The 20,815-nt window shown below is 41.6% G+C and overlaps 1 protein-coding gene across 2 annotated transcripts in view; it reads right to left on the bottom strand.

Moving 5' to 3' along the window:
* The window catches only part of DCLK1 (doublecortin like kinase 1), a gene marked incomplete at both ends in the record, with an annotated part of 284,395 nt that overhangs the window by 35,500 nt on the left and 228,080 nt on the right, over window positions 1–20,815 (bottom strand). For both annotated transcript variants that reach the window (XM_084278249.1, XM_084278250.1), the window contains 4 exons: window positions 5,312–5,431; window positions 5,871–5,928; window positions 11,135–11,243; window positions 12,635–12,719. In XM_084278249.1, the coding sequence (XP_084134375.1) occupies window positions 5,312–5,431; window positions 5,871–5,928; window positions 11,135–11,243; window positions 12,635–12,719 (372 nt within the window). The remainder of the gene's footprint in view (window positions 1–5,311; window positions 5,432–5,870; window positions 5,929–11,134; window positions 11,244–12,634; window positions 12,720–20,815) is intronic.

Consider the following 20,815-nt stretch of genomic DNA (forward strand, 5'->3'; position numbering starts at 1 on the left):
TGACATCACATTTTTGCCCAAAGTTGGACTGAACTCTAGAAAAATGAAGAAATTCTGAGTAAAACTCAAACCAGCTATCTGTCATCACTGCTTGTGTGTTTTAAAAGCCTGTTTGCATCTCAGAAAACTTGGAAAACATGGATTTTAGAAACCACTTTCTCAACACAAGATGTGAAGGTTTTGGTAGTGTGATGCTCTTCTTGTGGCTAATATCAAAGGACTTGCCAACATATATGTCAGACAATCATACTGGGAGATGGCTGAGAATTAACATTAGTATTTCACCACAGCTAAAAACACAGATAGCATCTTGTCCCATTTCCAGCTTATTGTGCTCTCTAATTCAGCTAAAAGCCACTGTCAGGGAAAGAAAAACAAGAAAAGAGTGAAGGAAAGAACAAAAGAAGGAAAATTAAGTGGAAGTCCTCAAAGTTGCAATGATCTTCACCAGGATCTGAGGCAGCCATGACATTTGGACTTTATTTCCAGACCTGCACTGTCAAGTGAGAAGAAGAACATGTAAATGCTTGGAGAAAGGCCAAAAAACAAGTTTACAGAAGAGATTAAGGAGGAAGCTTGATGGAGTGGAGGAAAACCTAAACATCTTTTGAGAGATACTACTCAGAGGTATTGGGCCTTCAGCCAAAATCAAAGAAGCACCACAAAGGAAACACAGACCAACAGGAAAAAGAAAGAGGAGGGAAATGATAATTCTGCTAAAACAATACTAAAATTCCCTGCTGCAGTCAAAGCATCAAAGAAAAAATGTATCACAGGAGACTGTGTTTTAAAGAAAAAGTAAGTATTTTCTGAAGGCAACAAAGGAGTCCCAGCTTTGCCAACTCTCATGACTTTATCAACAGCCTCAAGTTATTTTGTGGCTTTTTTCTAAGGCTCAGTTCCAGGGTAAACACTGTTTTCACTAAGAGAAAGGAGGAGAGGGAAGAATATAAAACCAACCAAACAAAAAAGAAGAAATTTTCCAGAAATCAGAGCCACAGAGAAAGAGGTAGGAAGAGAAAACCACCAAAGACAATAACCTGAGAAAACAGACATTGCCTGTTAAAAAACCCCCAAACTATTAAAAATACCACATCGTAGAGGTGCAGCTGAAATCTGCCAGGACAGGTTTATTCCCACCGTAGATGCAACCCCCCAGCTTTGGAAACTAACTGCAGTCAAATCTGGACCGCATCAAACCCCCTTGCTCTGGCTGGTGACTGATCAAGATACATAGTGTCAAAGAAAAGGAGGAAGAAAAGGCCAAACTGAACCAGATAGAGGATTAGAGGGAAAGGCCAAATATTTGGCAAAAGTACAATACCATGTACTTCATGGCATTAACTGATCCCTCCGTATTAGATATCAGCATGTGGCAAAATATGTGGGATAAATAATCTATCTCCCCTAAGCTCCTTCCTGTGAAGCCCCTGTACCAGCTGCTTTTTAACATGAGGTAGTGGATTAGACAGATCTTTGGTCTTTATCTAATACGTTCCAGATGCTCAGGAGAAGTGTCAATAACATCAGCAAAGGCTCTGCCTCCAAACAATGAAAGCAGCCGGAGCTGAGAGGTGAGAGGCAAGAAGGGAAGAAGCTGAACCTTAAAAAGAGAAGGGAAAAATTTGGCCCAAGGTCAGAGGAAAAAGAGCAAATGCTCACAGGCAAGAGAAATGCAAAGGCAGAAAAACGTAGAGGCTGCAGAGTGCGTTAACAGACGGTCAAGCCAACCCGAAGCAGAATCATTTGCTCCACTTCAGCAGCCTACTTGACTCAGTAAAGCTTCTTAACCAGGCAGCCCAGTAAGAAAAGACAACTTCCATTCTCTCTGAGGGACTCTCTGCAGCTAAAAGAGAGGTGCTGTCCCAGAAAGAGTTAACAGAGCTGACAGCTATATCAGGCAGAATTGTTTTCAGACTTCCCTTTCCCCAAGAGCATTTTAACCTGCAAGGTTCTGCTTAGCCGATTCACACAGCGGGTCACTATCATTTATTCAGGCACAAGGGGTGAGTTTAGGATGACATTTCAGTCTTAAATCCCCTTTTCTGGAGTGAAGTGGGACCAGCAACATCTGAATGCAGTTTTTATCATCTATGCACATGAGGAAGTAGACTTGGAAGTACAGCGACCAATTATTTATTTATTACCTTGTTATGTAAATGATATAATCTCCCTTTTCTTCGGCAAAAGTGAAATCATATCCTGGAGCAGTAAAGGAAACTCTGCAATAAATCTTGCTTGTTAAATTGGGCAAACCCCTGTTAGGTTTGAATAACAATTTTGTTTCGCTGTGTAAAAAGGCAACGTGCCAGACACCGGGGTCCTTGCTTCCTTTTACAAGCACCACTTGCAACGTGTTTATATTTGTATTTATGAAGTGCTTTTTCTTACACTTTACAAAGCCATGAATGGCCTATCTGCTACGAGGTGAGGGCAGTATTGGCAGCAGCCACTTATGTCAAACATGTTACTGCCAATTAATGCGGGGTGGTATTAACTGGAACCGTGCTCTGCAGTATCAAGCCCTTTCTCCTTGAATTTCTTTCCCGTCTGCGAGTTTGATTTAAAGTCAGGTCTTCAAAAAGTCAGCCAATAACAGATGGTTAATCAATTCTAACAGTGCACACTATGAAATGGGAACAGGCAGCAATTGGTGAATTAGCAATTAATGTCTTTCCAGAAACACCTTCCCTGGTGCCCACAAGTTTATGTTTCTTTTTTAATTAAATATTAAGCAATAGATATTTGTTTCAAAGAAACAAAACTGACTTCCCAGGACCAGGATACTTCTAAACTTCTTCTGTTATTCCACATAAAAGTAAAGAACATTAAACAGTGCTCTCTAGGATATCTGAACTACAGAGAAGTCTATAAAGCCTGTCTATGGCATAACTAAAAGCATAAACATCTTAGGATGTGCAGCAACCCTGAAGAGTAAAGAAGAAAGAGTGCAAAACCCCAGATTTTTCCAGAAAGTGAATGTAATGGATGGTTTTCTTTATATACATTTTTTTTTAGGCTGGTTAGTTTGTCAGTCCCCTCCTCTCTTATTTAGCTGAGTAGGACTTTGATTAAAAATCCACTGGAGACTACAGCTTGAACATTTTTCAAGCATGAATAGCACAGCAGGTTGCACCCATAAAACCAGCTATGTGCTTATGTCCTGGCATGTTAGACAAGGCACAGCTTTTACTTCTTAGCACACCTCATGGGGCCGAGATGAAGGATTTGTCAATGCAGGGTGAAGCTGCAGCTATATTAGATTACAGCACTGGGCAAAGGAATTGAGGTACCTTTGAACAAGCTCTCACAGATACTGGGAAAAAACCTACAGTAGCATGGATCTCAGAGTAAGCTCATTTATCATAGAAAAAAAAGCAGCAATTATGATTAAAATAGCGTTAGATGACTAATGGCATCACATCTGAAGCTGTGCTATTTCACATTGCACTCCTGAGTGTGAGAGAGGGCTGTCACTATAAAGAAGGTGGGGAAATTCTCCCAGCACTGGTTGCACAGAGGGATTTGTGGTGTAGACACTATTTTCCTTTTTTCTTAGGATTTAACCTCTCCATCAGCACGTCGAGGTGGTGGGCAGTAGGGTTAGTGGGACCATAAGCTCCACAGCACAACTCAAGCCAAGCAGGGCATCCATCAGGCTCATAACTAAGAGGAAAATGTTGGCATCTCCCAAGTTGTGGGGCATGGCCTGAGCTTTTCAGGGATAACAAAGCTGTCCCAGCCTGCCTAGAGGACAGGGAAAATCGGTGGCCACCTACCCATTGGCCACACTTGACAGCATCCCAGCTCTCCACTGGGAACATGACTTGTTTCACTGCTGCTGCCTCAAAGCATGGGGGATAATGGAAGAAAAAATAATCCCTTATCATTCTCCTTGCCCTCCTATTCTAGCCCAGACTTTAAGTTTTTAAAAGAACCTTTTGGACCTGGAATCATCCTATCTAACAACTCAACGAGGTGCCCACGTTAAGAGCATCCCCTCATCATCACTTCCAAACAGCACAAAGCCAAGAACAATCCTGCCTGGCAAAATTGCTTTCTCTCACAACCTCCAGTGGTGCCTGTTTCTAACCACAGATACAGAGGCTGCCTACCATAGGTGACCACACTTCTAATTTCAGTGGAAGGGATCAGGCTGCCAGGGCTCAGAGTGCCTGACTCGCTCACAGGTGTTGAGCGCACACACACAACAGGCCAGCACACAACCTGATTGTAATCTTCATCCTTAAATCCTTAAAACCAGATTTCCCAGGTGTAGGCACATTAGGCTGTTCCAAGAGTACATGCTGAGCAAGATACAGAAATGGAGGTGGCTGCTGGAAAGATCTCCTTCCCACAGAATAGCTGAGGATGGAGTGAGAATCGCTAGTTCCACTGTCTATGAGAACAGCAGGTGTATCCTGTTAGAGAAAGTGTGGAGGATAAAATGTCCTCAGTGGTTTTTCTGTCCTAATTCGTACAATTTACCCAAATGTATTTTTTACCACCTTTTATGCACAGTGACATACTTGTGTATTAGTGCCAGAACCACGAGCTAAATTCGTACTTCACGCAGTTCCCTGCTGACAGTATGGGGGCAAAGGGTGACCTGGCCTGAGTTTCATAACCCAGTCTGAACATGTAATTCTACCAGTGAGTGAAATAGATGCATGAAATCTGGAAGTTAGCATGAAGAAATAAATAGGGTCCCAAATAGAAAAGATTGCCTTTGAAAATTTACTTTTCAGAACAGAGCGGTGCTTTAAATAGCAGGTTTTCCTATTTCACTTCCCCGCCTCCTCCAGCTTAAATTTAGATTTATTATCAAGGTGGCAAGCCTGACAAAGTGTTAGTATAAATCAGTGGAGGAAAAAAAAAAGGCAGATAATATAGTTTAAATTTAACATACATTAATAAAAGATAATGAAACTATTTTATCAAGGAATATTGAGTTTTGAAGGCTGGTATTTACAGCTATTTGGACTGGGTATATTTTCAATCACCTCAAGGCAGATGTGTTTGAGATAAAACTTCTTTTGAAGGAGCAACTAAAACTGTCCACAGAGGACTTCTGAATGTGACTTAAAGAAAGTTAGACGAATACTTGAATTGTATGAAAGCTATAAAAAAACTATCTAACTGTGTTACACATCTTTCAGTAGGGTGCTGGACAAGTCTACCTTCAGAGACCTCTTCCATACTAAATTATTTTGTGTTTCCATGATTTTTACTAAGTTTTAGTGCAACTGAATATTCTCAATATGGTTGAAACAATTCTTAACGAGTAGCTTACGACCTCCAAAACACTCACCTTTACGAGTTCCATCACAAGGTACAACTCAGTTGGCATGTCCATCTCCTCAATCAGAAGAACAATGTTGGGATGCTTGACTCGTCTTAAAATAGATACCTCATTCTGGATCATATGCTCCTGCCACAGGAAAGAAATCTTCAGTGATTATGGGTTGGTAAGAAAAACTTTCACAGTGGAACAAGCAGAGAGACAGCACACTGTTTAGGCACAGTGAGAGGTGGTGTTAGAGATATTAGTATTGCTTTTCTGGTTTCTATAATATCTGGAATTATGAAAGCTTGAGGATGTAATTACAGGGGTAACGAGGAAGATGAGAGAGTTTACCAATGAACTGTAGAGTCAACACACACATCTAGGGACAATGCAGCCCTTTCTAACTGATACTCCCAGGGTCTCCCAGAGGACAGGAAAAGACTTCAACCAAAAGGATTCTAGCACTTGTCCAGGAAGATGACAAATACCAACAGCTCCCCAAACTGATTTCTTACAAAATGTTTCTTGGGGGGGGGGGGGGGGAAAGAATCCTTTGATGTCATTTGATTTTGTTTATACTTACTTTTCCTCTACATTTACTTTTTTTTATTATTTTCAGAGCATATTCTCTACCAGTTGATCTGAAAAAAGAGAAAAAGAAGAAAATTGTATGTTCAATCACATTGCATATTTTTCTCGGTCGAGTTTATGTTTGTGATTTGAGCACATTAGGTCTGGGCAAGAATTCTATTCAAGTATTTGTTTTCTCAAGAAATGAAGCTTGGATTTGCCTTGAATTGTGGACCTGAGCCAATTACATTGAATACCTTTCCCTGAGAAAAAAGCATCAAGCAGGTTTTTTTCTAAATGAAGACATTTTAATGTTTTTGAAACAAAACCACTTGTATTTTTTGTTTAATAGAACTCAAAACTGTTCTGGTTTTGAGAAGATTTGGATCTTTAAATACTATACAAAGTTTTTACATAAAACTTCAGAAGAAGTAACAAATACCACTACAAAATCAAAAATCCCAAGCCATGGAAAATATATTTATACTTTACTTAAAATGAAGAATAATTTGCTTTATCTTAACATTCCCAACTGCTAAGAAAAAAAAAATCAGTCCATGGAATGATGTTTTAGGTATTCAGTAAATATATGATATCTAGCAGAGTATGATATTTGTGGGACAAAATATGAAAAGTTCTGGAGCCACGAAGAAATTTCAGAGAATTAGTTGAGGATGAGAACACATTTCCTTTTAGGTAGTGTTTTGGTTTGTTTTGATTTTGTTTTGGGGTTTGGGGTATTTTTTTGGGAACCATGTAATATTTATCACTACCCAATAAATAGGCATTTATTAGCTAGAATGCTAACATAGATAACTAAGCTAGGAGAAGAGTTCACATTATCAACTTCCACTTCTTTACCAAGTTCCAGAAGTGAAAACTGGCTGTAAGGATGACACTAGGAAGCTCTGTTCACCAGCTTTATTGAAAGGTTAAAAGAAGGGATAATACAAGGAAAAGTTCTTATTGAAACATTTTAGTTTGTAATAAAAATCTGAAGAGTTTGTTGCCCTTTGGCATATGTCTGGTTAAAAAAAAACAAAGAAAAAAATAGCCTCTCAAGCATATGGGGTGAGTTTTTTTTTTTCATTCTTCATTTAGAAAAACATAGTTAAATTGATACATTAGATCGATATGCAATAAGTTAAACAGAGAAATGAACATACCTAAAAGTGTACACAGTCTGTCAAGTAGGACATGTAAAGTGAGTCACAAATTAAAAGCCCCACATTAGGAAAACAACTGCATTTTCATTGCCATATTTAAGCTGGAAAGACCTCCCCTGACAACGATGTGCCACTGGGTATTAACTGAAGGGAAAACAGGGACTTCAGAAAAAAGGGGAAAGTAAAAGGAAAAAGCATAAAATATTAATTCTGTTTGAGTTCCCAGGTCAGCAGGGAGCAAAGACACTCTGTATTAAGCCATAGAATCATAGAATGGTCTGGGTTGGAAGGGACCCCAAGGGTCACAGAGCCCCAACCCCCCTGCCACAGGCAGGGACACCAACCTCCAGGCCTGGAGCTACACAAGGCTGCCCAGGGCCCCATCCAACCTGGCCTTGTCATCAGTTAAAAGACTGTGCAACAAAATCACACTGGATGATGACTTTTATGACTTGGGGAGAACAAAAAACCACAGCACGAGTGTTCAAGACTTAAGGAAAGAAAATTAAAACCCTTCTTGTATCTGTACTCTCTCACACTGGGGTGTAATCCTACAGCCCTGAGACTGTACTCCACACATACTGCTGTCTGGTGGGTACAGACCCAGCTCAGGGAGGGCACATGCAGAGGTATGGACATGATTTTTTGGGGGGGGGATTGTTAGAAGGAGGAATATAAGAAATTAAGATATCTGGTGTTCCAACTCAGACAAAATATGCCTGCTTTCAACAGGAGTCTCTTTCAAGCTCCTTCGTTGCCCTAGGAATGCTTCCTTTCTGTCCTGAGAAAGGAAATTGATGGTTTTTGTTGGCCATGGGAGACGCAATGTACTCCTAAACACTGGGAAATCTGAGCTAGTGAGGAAATGTCAGAATTTGGAAGTATCTGAAAGTTCAAAATGAACACACATAAAACCACCACAGGACAAATTGTGCATACGATGGAGCAGACCTGTAACAAGCAGCTGACAACTCTGACTGCTCTTTGTTTTGGTAAAGAGAAAATTAACGCCAAGATAATGCAAATCCTTTCCCCTAAAAAGCTGCAGAACCACAGGCTGTCAGCAGGGCTGCAGCTTACACACCTGCCAAAAAATATGCACAGCCATGCCAGAACCTCACAGTGAAATGGGCATATCGGCTCTCACCCATCACTCAACCCCAACAATGAAAAGGTGCCACACAAAGTAGAAAACACATAACAGATGGATAAAAGTCTGGACTAGCAGCACTAGTGCAAGGCATGGAGTTAGACCTGTTAGCTGGTTCACAAGAGGGTCCTGTGCCACACTCCTGGGCTCTTTTAATGTTTTGCCAAGTTCAGGGAGATTTCCCTCATGCTGGAGACAAAAATCTATCTTCTCTACATTTCTGTGTGCACTAAATGCATTTATGTGTGTGTGGGGGGGTGTGTGGGTGTGTGCCCATGCCCACACCTTCACAGATGGAGAGAATGGGATTTCAAAGCGCCCATGTGAAAACTTTGAGGCTGTTTTTTGTTGTCTATTTGGACTCTGCTGTCGGAGGAAAATGCTTGTGAACCCACTTGAAGTGTCAGGGTGGCTAACCAGTGCACATGGGCTGCTCTCCACAACTATGGAGAAGCATCCAGGAGCTCAGTGAAGACGTGTAACAGGACCCATTCCTACTTGGTTAGCACCTCACGGCGCTATTCCTTTGAAGTCCAATGCAGGCAGGAATTGTAGGGCAGAAGAAAGTGGAAAAGTCCTCTGTCCCAAGTATCACCCCATCAATTCTGACTCTGCAGATGATGGACGTATCAGACTTTGATGTGAGGTGTTTTCTGCTTAGAAAGATTGTGAAGAATGTTTTTGAAGGGTTTTTACATGTACTGGCTTTAATTTACTCTCTCAAGCCTTTAATTTACTCTCTCAGCCTTTAATTTCTCCTTCCACCCTTGTGACAGCAAGGCTACACTGCTTTAGAAGTGGAAAATAACAGAAATAATTCTACTTTAATTTTCAAGCTCTCCCAAAGTAGTAACTCTGATATAAATGGGATCTGTGGAATGGTATGTCTCAGAGAGCATAAGAGTATGTATCTGGGAATACCTGAGTATTCATGCTATTTGCACACATATTCACTAGATACATCACCTTATCAGGTACTCCTGGGACCAGGAGGATAGACCAGAGGACAGGAAACAGTTTTCATTAAAGCTCTTGAGGATACTGTAATCAGGATTATTTTTAGGTGTGGTGTGACCCATATTTAATTTTCTTCATGTCTTTTTTCTCAGCTTGTGAAAGGGCTGTAAAGTGCCCACTAGCACATTGGAACTGTCTTGGCACAGCTGGCATTTTCAGCTGAGTGACAGTGTAGCAAAGCCACAGCCCTTTTTTATTCTGTAAATGCTGTGATCCCTTTCTCTCAGTCACTACTCACCAGCCTTTGAGCTTGCTTTTTTCTTTTATCTCAGTCCTGTGTTTTCACCTGTGTTTTTCAGCAGCTGTGCCCCCTCCACAGGGTCTCCCAGTGCTTTGCTTTGCTTCCTTCAGGTCTCCATAGTCCTCAGCTTAGTGTTCAGACCCAGGGGTTGGATCCAAACAGCTATCACCCTCTGTATGACCAGCTCCTCAACGAACTCATTCTGACAGAGCTCAGAAGGCCTCACAGGAGCTTTGGCCAAGTCCCACAAGTGCACTGTCAGCTGACACAAAATCCCCTCTTCCCCCTTTTCCCTTCATGGTCTCTGACTTGCCAGACTCTTTCAGATGCAGAGCAGGACCTGTCTTTTTCCAAAGAGACTCTAGTTTGAAATCAGCCAAGCTAATTTATCATCATCTGCCAGGAGATCTAATCTTGACTTACTCTCTAGGGTTAATATCACATTTTTCCTGGCTAAAGAGGAAAAAAGTTCTTTCTCTGAGCCCAAAGGTGAGGTTACAGTCTACTGTAAGAGTCCCCTCTCTAGGATATGGTAATAGGCATTATAAAACTTCATTTGTCTAATTTCATTTTTAGACCTTGACATCTCTATTGTTCTTTCTTTTGGACATCTCTATCTCTGGCAGTTCTCTGGTTTGGGTAGAACCAGTTCAAACCTGGTTCGTGACCTGCCTGAACAGATTTAGAAACCCACATCTGAGCTGGTCAACCCGGACACTTAAAGCAACACTGACATGTGAGGTGACTTGTCTAAGCCTGGAGTGGATGTCTCAAATCAGTGGGTAACTGTTCCCACAGAATCACAAGGTTGGAAAAGACTTTTGAAGTCAAGTCCAACCATTCCCATCCTAAGTTAAACCAGACCCTGAGCACCTCATCTACCCTTTTTCTGAACACATCCAGGGAAGGTGACTCAACCCCCTCCCTGGGCAGCCTGTTCCAGCCCTGACAACTCTGTCAGGAAAACATTTGTTTCTAATGTCCAATCTGTCCCTGCCCTGGCACAGCTTCATGCCATTGCCCCTTGTCCCATCTCCTGTCCCCTGGCTGAAGAGACCATCGCCCACCTCTCTGCAACCTCCCTTCAGGTAGTTGTAGGTGGGGAGAAGGTCTCCCCTCAGCCTCCTCTTCTCCAGGCTCAACACCCCCAGCTCCCTCAGCTGCTCCTCAGAGGATTTGCCCTCCAGCCCCTTCCCCAGCCTGGTTGCCCTTCTCTGCACTCACTCAAAGATTAACATGGAAAAGGTGACTCCTTAGTGTCATATGGCAGAAAGGATGGATCCAAACTCAGCTTTTTGTGCTGACCACTGCACAGATAAAATTTCCTGACCTCTTTATAAAATGCTCCTACGTGGGAAATGTTTGATCAGTCGAATGAAAGGAAGAGTTGCAAGAATACACTGCAAGAAAACATGTTATCACAGTGCAACAAGAAAGATTTAACACAAAGAGCTGGTAAAATCTTGTGGGCTGCAGCAGAAAAAAAACCCCATATCAAACACATGAAGAATTACATTCATAGATTATCCCTTGTACTCACTCTTTTTTTCACATGAGAGGGCATTAATCTAGGGGTTTTTTTCCCTCTGGCATTGAGACATTACCTTATTTCACATCCTACATTCCACAAATAAAGACATAATCTAGAAAAAGCATGACATTAATGATTATTTTTACATTCAAAAGTATATTATCCTCCTCACCTTTCTATACACTCCTTCACAATAGCAAAATTTCCATCTCCTATAGTCCTTCCAACTTTATATCGTTCTGCTATCGATGCTGGAACCTGGAAACCTTCCTCCAACACTTCTGAAAGAATCATTAGTACATTTTTATTGTTAGTGAAGGAAACACAGATGTTGCACATAACATGCATTTTAATTCTGTGGTTTAGGAGCCTGGAAACCATTCGGAGTCACTATCTTACTTACTGTACAGTGAAACCACGCTGCTGACATTGTATATACTCAACAGGTTTCACACAGATACCATAATGAAAAATAAGACTTCTGGGGGCTCAAACATACCGCCATTGGAGTGTTACATAGTTACCATTCCCATTGCAATATGCCCCCAGGACAAAACCAAAAATTGTATTTTTTTAATTATGAAAAGGCCTCTGTGAACTGCACAAGCGCAGACCAGCCTCCAAAAAAGGGTTGGAACTCCCTGACACAGCATGATTAAATATATGTACCAAAGAAGTCCAACACTCAAGCACTTATTTTATTACATCCTGTAAACTGAGACATCCATAAAACTCCTCATGTGCTAAGTGCTGGTTCTCCCCCTCCCCCAATATTAAATATTTAGTTTTTAAACAAATGTTCTCAATAACACTACCTCGCATGCAACCTGGGCACCAGATGTTTAGGTAAAATTGCCTTACACAGTATCTGAGCATGAGCAAAGTTTGTAGTTTCATGTGTTTTAGTGCTCATTCATGTACCCTTATTTTTAAATGCTTTTGAAATAGCGTGTTGCAAATACCTAACATGCCTCTAAAAGCTGGCTGCAAACTGCAGCTGAGACAAGCTGCTACAGAGACATCGTAAGGGAAAGGAAAAACAATGCCTCTCAGAAATGCAGCTCCATAGCTGTGCTCTTTAAGACAGTGCTGGTAGGTGCATCTTTATCTGTCCTTCCTTCCAGTTTATCACTACAAGTGAATGTTGGGATGCAAGGAGGCTGGGGTTTGCCTGAATTTGCAGGCAGCACGAGGAACGGCTGTCAGACAGGAGCCAACAGACACACACACTGACGGATCCGTGCGTGTGAACTGGCAGTATTCAAGCAGACACTGTGCTTCAGCCAACTTGCTCAAGCCTCGGTACCTAATGGGGGAGCCTAATGACTTCTGAGGACAGACCCAGGCCTGAGCTGTGTCCTTGAGCACCACAGCAGCTGAGTCCAAAAAAAAAAACAATGACTGAAATGATCCATCCAGTCAGCGCTGCGTCACTTGCAGAACTAATACCTTGGAGTACCCTGCAACAAAACCACCTCTGAACAGCGATGTCCAGATCAAATCTGATCCAGAGCGAACCTAAGTGGTTTGCTAAGACTGATGAGCCTCCTCAGGAAGAGTCATCCAGCCCGCAACGCTCCCACCTTCTCCGGCAGGAAGAATGACTCATTTCCGACACAGCTGCTGTTATCACTCCATTGACTGCTTTGAAATGTCAGCCTTCAAATGTTACCTTCTGCAGGTCCATCATTTTCATCCATAGAGCTGCAAACTTTGGTGGATGCTAATGAGGTAGAGGAGCCACTGTGTTGGGAGCTCTGGAAATGGAGAGACACAAATGAAAACAGATGATTTTTAAGGAGCACGAGTACCCCCAGCACTTTCCTGCTGGATACATGTCCCAGAGAAGCTTCAGTGTTCCCTATGTCAATTAGCAATTTATGTTGGTGGAGGGATATGTGGATGCTTAGGGAGAGTCCGGTTTCTCCACTGAAATGACACTTTTGGTACCCCTGCATACATGGAGATCTATCCCTGCTCCATCACGTGTGGCAATGTGCAGCAAGGCTTTTATGCATCCGTGACTTTCTCCCTAATCCACACACATTTTGGCAGGAAAACTGAGGAGCCGGATGCCCTCTGCAGGCAGGAGACCGTTTTCTCAGCGACATCCTTAACTCAGCAGGCACTAGAAAGAAGCGCAAACGTCTGCGTTCACTGAAGCTGGCTTTCTTACATGCAGGATTCCTCACTTTTGCAAACCTCCCTCTGGTGAAATCCTTCCCAGCTGTGCTCTGGAAGGGAGAAATCATTATGGTAATGTATGGAGAAAACAAAATGTCAGGCTGAATAACATTTGCTTGTTTGGAAAAGCATCCGACTGGGGATTAGCTGACTTGAGGCAGGGGACTGCACCTCGGGCTTCAGGACTTGCACAGCAAGTGCCTGTGCTTGGCTGCACAGCCTGTGGGGGAAGGACCACATCTCTATAGGCTCTAAAAGGGGGCTCGCAGCCACCCAGCTTGGCTGCAGGCAGGGTGTCACTGGGGAAGCCTTCCAAAGCACCTATTGATGTCTACCAGTTAAGTATGGACTCTAGGTGTGTGCTGCTTCAGACTGCTTCACCATGCATCTAGGTGGCTGAAGCCAGGCAGACGTATCAGATGGACTGGGTTTCCCTGAAAACTTTTATCCTGTGCTGTGTAACGATGATAAAAACACACCTTCTTTTCCCATCTTCAAATGAAACCAGAAGCAGCTACAAACGTAACACTGGCCCATTACATTTACAGCCAAACTGAGTATTTCCTCAGGTCCTCGTGTTGCAATGTTAAAGTGAGCAATACTCAGATGATTTCCAAAAACTAAAACTTTCTGGGGTTCACATAGTTCCCATGCTGAAAGGTTACCAAGTGCTGCAGCATTTAATTACCTCCTTCAATCTATATATCACATGCACTGCATTCTGCGCTCCATGTCACTATCAGCTCCTTATCTGTGTTGGCAAGGTATCTAGAGGCCCACAGTCAGGATGCCAATCTCCTCAAAAAAATTGATACAGCCTCTTTGGAATGATCTCTCTCACCTGGTAGTGCAGAGCACAGCTGAGGGCTGCAGGAAGAGTAACTATTGATGCAGCAATTGGGACTCTTGCAGAGTACAGAGCGAAGGAGGAGGCAGTCAATAGGGTTAAAAGCTGGCCAGTGGGTCGAGTTCATGTGAACAGACTAACTTTCAATTTCTCCCACAATAGATTAAGGTCAGACAGTTTAGACAAAGGCTGAACTTGGCCTATTTTCCACTAAATAATCCTGAGTGTTTGCACACCCCATCTACCAAGAGATTCTTCGCCCCTTTTTTTCTTTTAATCAACCCCAGCTTATTCTTTTCAGCCACCCAAGCGTTTCTTCTGAGCTTTCACCAGAATTAAAAATTGCATTAATCAGGTTTTTGAATACTTTGCTGCCACTTGACAACAGAAGTGAGCGCGGACTGATTTTTATGCCGTTCACTAAGGTATTGTTGCCCTTGTTTCATGATTAGGACGTGTTTTTGTATGTGCTACTCCTGTGCTAAACTCAGTGGGACTTCTCAGTAAAAAACTTACCTCTGGTTCATTTTTGAACAAACGAGCAGATGAGGATCAAGGTAATGGGGCAATTCTAGGAGCTCTCATGCCTGGAGAAGTCACTCTCAAAGCCTATTTTTATACACATGTAATGAGAGAATTGTTTCCTTTACACTCCTGCTTGTAAAATAAACAGAAAAAACATGTTTTCTCTACTCATTCTGCTGTGTCTGTTTTCTTAGACCAGGCATCCAATGTCTTACTAGTCTTCTCATTCCACAATATTTTCCTAAAGCAATTACAATGTAAGTAAGCTTAATATTTGTTGTATATACGATTGGCAAAGTATCTTTACAACACTTAAGGGGTGGAGCACAAAAGGGTTAGTGCTGAACCTTATAGATGATCAAGCAACTACTTTGGGGTTTTGTGTTTTAAACACTGAGATTAGACTTTTCAGCAGATGTTAGGTCAAGACTGTCGACTACACACCGCGGCAGCTTCCTTTCGCGGTCTGATGGGTCTCTACGGAGCCTCACACCCATTTTTCTCATTTGAGAGAATAGGGAAATGTGAAAATCGAGGCTTAATTTGGTGGCCACATCTCAGAACGTGTGCCTAGAGAGGCTCAAATTTCTATTTGGGAAACCTAATTTCTCAAGGATCCTCAAGACAAGGCTTAGCTGAGAACTGCAGCTGCTCAGTCTTTCCAAAATTAGAGTCCTTTGAGGGGCCATTTCAGCAAAGAGCTTCAGCAAGTGTTTTACTTTAAATACAATTAGTCTTAAAGGCCTACACACGACTGAAATTAAATTCACTCCTAAATATCTGCCTTAGGTATAGCTCCCTGAATATGTATTTACCCCAGGTTTGGTTAAACAAGCTGAAAACTGAAAGTATCCCAGAGAAAATTTAAAGGGAGTAAAACATCTCTACGTTCCTGTTACTGACACTAAGTAAATATGGGAAGGCTAAAGATGGTAGGCATAGCTGAAGAACCAAAGGGATGTGATAGCTGCATATGCTGTACCACAGGGCTGCAAGCAAAGCATATACCCCTGCCAGTGAGATCTGTATGTGAGCAGATGCAGAGCTCGCCAGGGACAAGGAAGCAGTAGTTAAGATGATGACTGCTAGAAGTGCATGCTGAGATTTTTAAAACCCTAAACTCGAAAATTTTTAAGCCAATGGAAAACTGTGAAGCAAACGGGTACTTTCCACCGCCTTTGCTGAACCCCTCCTACTAAAATAACAGAGTAGAAAGGAATCAGGATCTGTGCATTTGCAGATATTCACCGAGGCTGCTGGTGGCCCATCCCCTTCCACAATTAGAGACCTTAGCAGGTAAACACAACACAAACACATTCGTCTTTATTCAGTCCTCCGGAGCAACACGCAGGCATTTATTTATTTGTCTATCTCTGCTTCAGCTGGGAGGACGCTGCATTTATTTAGACTTTAATTAGCTCGTTGTTCTCACAAGCTGAAAGCCCTCCGGGTCCAGCAATCCTTGCGGGTCTCGGTGTTCCTTCCAGTTGGCTTGCCAATCGTGAGGCAGTCTGTCGCGCACGCTGTTGCTCTCACAGCTGTGGACCCCATCAGGGATATTGCAGATGGGGAGGAGAGAAGGAGGGGGTGGAGGGGGGGAAACAAACTCTAAGCAAGAGTAATCTCTTCAACACACCGACCTTAATGCAATTAGCTGTTTTAATTTTAAGAGATGCTGAGGTGCTTGAAATGTCATCGCTTTTACACAGACTTAAAGAGGTCCAGTTGCACAGGTTGCCAGCACATGGCTGTTTTTATGGCACACCTCCATATAAAAGCGATGGGATAAAAAAATCAGGTCTTTGGTGTAAGGATTTCAGACCCTATTCAGGTTTATATAACAGATGGCCGGCACACCACACATCTCATTGATGTGAATGGAAACATTAGCGCTATAGAGTTTCATCCGTGTCTCACTGGGAGATTTAGTTAGCAACTGCTTGGTAAATAGTTTGTAACTCAGTGGAAATTGTGCTAAATCCATGAAAAAAAGGCAGTAAAATAAATATGACTGTAATTTCTGTCTCCCCATACTCACCTTTGTCCTAAATTAATCTTAAAATCCCACTCCAACTGAAGAGCAGGGATTATTCTTACGGGCTACCAGGACTGGCAGTTATGAAAAGAAACTTAAACAAGTATGACTCGGAAGTTTGTTAATGCAATTCAGATTCCTCAGTCCTAAACCCCAAACACTGCATTAGATTTTTCCAAACCTCTCAAAACCTTTATTAGCACATATGGAGCCTACAAAGTCTCCCAACAATAGATTCCTTTGTATTCCCCTAGCACGAAGGAAGCATCTGGGTGAAATGTGAGTAACAGAAATGCATGCAGGTGTAACGTCAAGTTTGGATCGCGTGTGGAGTTCTCCTCTTTTAGAAATGGGCTTAATGAAGCATAGATTAAAATTAGTAAACACGGTGTAAATTCAGGAAGGAGGCTCAGGGTAAGGGAATTATAACATGATGCCTCAATTTTTCTCTATTCCAATCAATTCTAGAGAGTTTAAAAAAAAAAAAACATAGGAAAAGTTATTCGTGTCAGTAAGATGTGTAAGATGAAGTTCAACTCAGCAAGGATAAACAGCATTAAGCTCACAACTGAACAGTTAAGCAACCACGCTCACCTCTTTTGGAGCCCATACTAGTAGTGTTCAGTCTGGTTATAAAATAACCTTTACATGGTTATTTTATATATATATAAAATTATATATTTACATGAACTCCAGACACAGTCAGTTCCTTAGCCTAAAGATCATCACGGTTAAATGGGAAAATAAAGCAACAGTCCAGAGCAGGTATTAGCTTTGAAGGACTTTGAAGGGTCAAAAAACCAAAAATCCTGTAAGAGTGTTAAGGAAGAAATAAGCAAGTTGCTACAACAAAATGGTACATCTCCAGAGACCAAAAAGTAAAGCAGAGGACAGCTGCTTTGAAACGGTAAAATAACATATTTTGGTTCAACTTTTTAAGAAGACAAACCACTCTTTTTATTATTAAATTTAAACAGAAACAAAGGGTTACACAGAAACTCCCTCCCTCAACTCTATCCAGTGAAAAAATGTTTTTGATTTTCTTTTGTTTAAGTGCTTAAATTTTTTTGGCCCAGCCAGCTAAGACGGGGAGAAAAAAGTTTTCATGTAAACAGTACAGAGCTGGCAAGAAATGACTTAATGGAGAAACATCAAATCCACAGTCTTCATGCTGAAAGAATGGAAACCAACCAAATTCAGTGTATAGAAGGAGAAATGATGCAATTGTTTTCTTTTCAAATTCAGACTCTGCACTGAACTGACACATAAGATCCAAATTTATTTATAAACTGCTTCATCTGGAAAGGAATAATAAAAAATGTATGAAGACCTGCTACATATCTGGAGTTCTACATCCTGCCCTGCCTTGTTAGACACTTGACTTAAGAGAGGCCCTACAGAGGGAAATGGCTTTTTTTTTTTGTTGTTGTTGTTGTTCATTTATGCAATTCAAGATTTACACAGCTTGGAGAAGAACTAAAGTTCACATGACACAAGCAATAATCCGACGTGTGTCAGTCAGGAACTCATTCTGGTTTTCTTTGAGGGGTAGAGGGACCAAAGGGAGAGTTTGCAAGGAAGTGGAGCTGACAGACTGAAATTAAACTTTCAAGCTGAAGCACTTTGTTTTATTAGGATACTCTGATTAAGCTGCAGCATCAACTGCTCATACACTCTGATTTGTGTAACAAGGTGATTCTGAAAGACCGACACAGTTTCCTATATGGTATTTAACAGCAAACTCAAATCTAGCCTCCGCTAGCTCCTAACAGCTGCTTCCAAAGCTGAGCCATAATTCAGACTGTAAGCTCACTCAACCTTTGGCATCCTCCAGAAAAGATTGATGATCTACAAAAAAACCCAACAGGTTATGCATCAGATTCACGGTATCAGGAGTTGACCTGTCATTGCTGTGCCCATACTGCAGTTAACATAAAAACTTACATGTGCAGTAGTGCAACGTGAAGGTTTCCTTTTCCCTTTTCTGATGTTACACACAGATAAAATTTTCCACTCAACTACAGAACAAAAAATCGAAAGGCCATCAAAGGAGGTTCTTATTTTTTTCTGCCATACGAAGGGCACAGCACAATCACCACTTTTATTCTTAATCCACTGGAGTTGTATTTTTAAAGTGCTGGTATTCTTAACTGATACTTGGTCGAGGCAGAAACCTCAGTTATTTGCTGTCTTCCTTTCCTCATTTGTATGGTGGTGTTTCCTTTCTACGTCTTTGTGTCATTTTTTTTTTAGGCAGACCTGTTTACTAGCAACCAAGTCTTTCCAAACTAGAACTTTTCTCAGGCCCACGGTTTCCTCTAGGAGAGGATCTGAACATGGGCTGAAGCATCAGACTGGCAGATGACACGTCAGAAATTGTAACATCTCTCTTCCCCTGCCCCTGCCAAACAAAACAACCTCCAAAACTAGCATATACATACGTATTTTTAAAGAGTGGAAAGATATATCAAGAAAACAAGGTACTTTTTTTAAAAACACCGTGGGTATGTTTCAGCACTCGTGGCTTTTTATAGGCATATTTTCCTAATACTTCTCTTAAGAGGAGTGTGCTCTAGCCCAGCTGTCAGCAGAGAGCTGCGCCTTGCTTAGGATGCAGCCTACTAATTTCCCATTTCAGACTTCAAAATCCACCCCATCGCGTGCACACAAACTTACCCGTAAGCAGTTTGAGGCAGGGATATTTACTGTCTCCAAAAGACTCATTAGAAACCAAATTCTTCCTCGAAGGATCTTTTACGTCTACACACCAGAGCCCAGAGTTTGTTATTTTAAAAAGGCACTGAATGCATCTGCTATTTAAAGGAACAATTTAGGACGCACGACTCCCATATGCTTACACTAAGCGAACTGTTAGATGGACAAAGCTGCTCCAGAATGAACAAGCAATACCAACAGCAAGTATTTTTAAAGCCTGTTAATCACATTTCCAAAATAAACTCACTGAACAGTGCGTATTTTTTAAATATATTTATTACATTGCTTACAATAATCTAGAGTAATGTTAAATCTAGTGAAACAACAAATTGCAACCAGGATGACATGGTCAAATATGAAACACAAGTACAACATAGTATGATGAAACAATGGCACAAAAATGAAGGTGATTTTCTTCAGCTGATTCAATGGAATAAAACATTCATCGGCATTTATTTTTGCAAGTTTTACATATTTTTTTTTGTTTGTTTGTTTGTTTGTTTGCTGAGAAATCAACAGCTTGCTTTTTGGTTTCCTGCATCACATCAATACAAAAATGGTATATTTTAAAAAGCAAATATCCAAGCACTTCTCTTTAAAAAAAAAAAAAATAATTGTATGCATTACTTTGTAAAATCTTCAACTTATGTTGTAAATGTGCCAGTATTTACAATATCATAGTGCAACTAACAAAATGAAGAGGCCTTTAGCACAAAACATCGTTAGCTCCTCTTTCACTAGAGTCCAGATTCCAAAACACGGTATTGCAGGGCAAACCACAAGCTAATTACCTCATAGAACATCAGACGACAAGTACACGCTGAGTACAGAACAGCTTTTTTTTCATACTTCACTGCTGAGGGTTTAATCTAAGCAAATTTGAATATAACCAACATGCTCAAATACAGACACGAAAAAGCATATGGATACGTACGTGTGCGCTGCCTGTGTTTGTCAACCCTTCGCTAACGTGTGAGTACACAACACGTGTCTCTACATACCCAGGGCCTTCCGCGGGGAGTTTAGGGCGCTCGGCCAGTCCGAGGTCAGGTGCAAAGTGTGAGAGGCAAACCCAGCCAGGCATAAAGGGTTAAACAGCAGCAAACGCAGCTCAGGGCTGCCTCTGCTCTGCTCGGCAAGCCCCGCTTTCCCAACGGAGGGGCTTTCCTCGGCGGGCAGCACACCCGTCGCCAAAGGGTGCGGCGACCCCTTTGCTCTGCGTGTAAAGCTACCGCTGGCGGTGGGACACCGGCTCACTTCTCTATCCATCACTCACAGCTACAAGGTATCATCCTGCCAATAGCAGATAAACTGAAAGCGATGATGGAATTAAGAGCACTCTTGTATACCATTGATTGGATACAAGAAAAAAAGCACAGACAACATTAATCTGAGTATTTATCAAGTGCAGAGGTAACTTAGCACCATAAAGATTTTCTGTTTGTTCATTTCTCTGCTGTTTTTCACAAAACAGTAAGCTCGGGTTGATCAGAGGTTCATTTCTGTGCGTTCATTTTAATAATTAAGATGTTGAGGACTTTTTTGTA

The sequence above is a fragment of the Gallinula chloropus genome (genome assembly GCF_964237585.1).
Source record: "Gallinula chloropus genome assembly, chromosome: 1".
Lineage (NCBI taxonomy): Eukaryota > Metazoa > Chordata > Aves > Gruiformes > Rallidae > Gallinula > Gallinula chloropus.